Source organism: Budorcas taxicolor, chromosome 5 (genome assembly GCF_023091745.1).
Source record: "Budorcas taxicolor isolate Tak-1 chromosome 5, Takin1.1, whole genome shotgun sequence".
NCBI lineage: Eukaryota > Metazoa > Chordata > Mammalia > Artiodactyla > Bovidae > Budorcas > Budorcas taxicolor.
In genome coordinates, this window is record NC_068914.1 from 102,416,160 (window position 1) to 102,418,009 (window position 1,850).

Below are 1,850 nucleotides of genomic sequence, written 5' to 3' on the forward strand. Positions count from 1 at the left end.
AACACGTGTACACCTGTGGTGGATTCATGTTGATGTATGGGACAACCAACACAATATTGTAAAGTAATTAGCCTCCAATTAAAATAAATAATTTTAAATTAATTTGGAGGTGAAGCCAGGATTTAAATTTAAAAATATTATTAGCATGCTGGTTTATGGAAGGATCTTAAATGATGTTTCTGAAGAAGCTGTCACTAGATTAAGATGAATGAGAGTGTTTTGAGTAAATTAACCTGATGGCAAAACTTGGTAAGTTCAGTATGTGTTTATTTGGCTTTACATTCTCTTATTTTTTTGGAAAATATCGTGATTCTTTTGATTGAGTTATTGAAGGCTTGCTTGACTTGCTTGTTTCTCAGTGTGTAAATGAAAGGGTTCAGCACTGGAGCGATGGAAGTAGTGAGCATGGTCACACCTTTGTTAATGGCCACTGAGTCCTTCGCTGAAGGTTTGATGTAGATGAAGATGCAGCTACCATAGGTGATTGAAACCACAATCATGTGGGAAGAGCAAGTAGAAAAGGCCTTTTTCTTTTGTTGGGCAGAAGGGAATTCTAAAATTGTCTTGATGATATAAATGTAGGACAGAACCACACACATCAGTGTCATAAGGAGGGTCAGCACAGCACAGATGATAACAGTCTGTTCCATGTACCAAGTATTTGAACACGAGATTTTCAGGAGGGGAGATGCATCACAGACAAAATGATCAATGGTATTAAAATCACAAAATTCCAATTCTAGGCCTAGGCTAAGTGGGGGGATTATAATAAACAGACCGGCTACCCAACAACAAAAGACAAGTCTTCTGCAGACCGTGCTACTCATGATGGTCACATAATGCAGGGGTTTGCAGATGGCCACATAGCGATCATAGGACATAGCAGCTAGGAGAAAAAATTCGGTTACACCAAAGAGGTCAGTAAAAAATACTTGGCTGGCACAGGCATTGTAGGTAATGACATTGTCACCTGTCACGATGTTATACAGGTATCTGGGAATACAAGCTGATGTGAATGAGATCTCCAAAAAGGAGAAATTTTGTAGGAAATAGTACATGGCTGTCTTAAGGTGGGAATCCAGGAAGATGAGGAAGATGATGGTCAGATTTCCAGTTATGCTTAGCATGTAGGTGAGAAAGAGAAAGATAAGAAGCAAAATCTGCAGTTTAGGGTCATCTGTCAGTCCCAGCAGAATGAATGCGGTTACTGTACTGTTTCTCATTGCTGACTGCTGAGTTCTGTTAAATCTGCTGTTAATGTTGAAATGCTTCATTTAAGATTATTTTAACAGTATGGAAGGTATCATATTCAAGTTTTTCCTCATTTATCATTATTTAAAAATATTTACATTTTAAATATTCATTCTGTAAAGGACTACTTGTTGACTGTGGTGCGTATGTCATTTCTTAGGAGCAAAGATGTCTTTTGATATTCAAGTGTTCTCTGGTTGATGTTGTTGCTTGACATTTTGTTCTTTATTAAAGTATTAAGATGTGTAAGATCTCTTGGGTTCACTGTGCACACACTCTGTAGTCAATTGAAATCTCTGTTTGAGCTCAATGATTAAAGAATTTTGTTTTCTGTTTTTGTTCATTGCATACAAGTCCCTGCAACACCTCTAAACTCTCTCATGTGTGCACACACACACTCACTCACACACACACACACACACACACACACACACACACACACACACAAACTTCTTCAGCTCCCCACCTGACACTGCTTCTCTGGTTTCTCTGTCCCTAAGTAATCACTTATAACCCACAGTGATGCAAAATATAGAATGTCTTAATGAGCAATATAGTTGTACTTATGCACAATATACATGTATATTTTCATGAAATGG

General features: G+C 37.7%; 1 protein-coding gene across 1 annotated transcript; it reads right to left on the reverse strand.

Annotated features, from left to right (window-relative positions):
- Window positions 1–266: 266 nt before the first annotated feature.
- Window positions 267–1,223, reverse strand: LOC128048155 (olfactory receptor 6C2-like). The gene has a single exon (XM_052640581.1). The coding sequence runs from the start codon at window positions 1,221–1,223 to the stop codon at window positions 267–269; it is 957 nt and encodes a 318-aa protein (XP_052496541.1).
- Window positions 1,224–1,850: the final 627 nt, after the last annotated feature.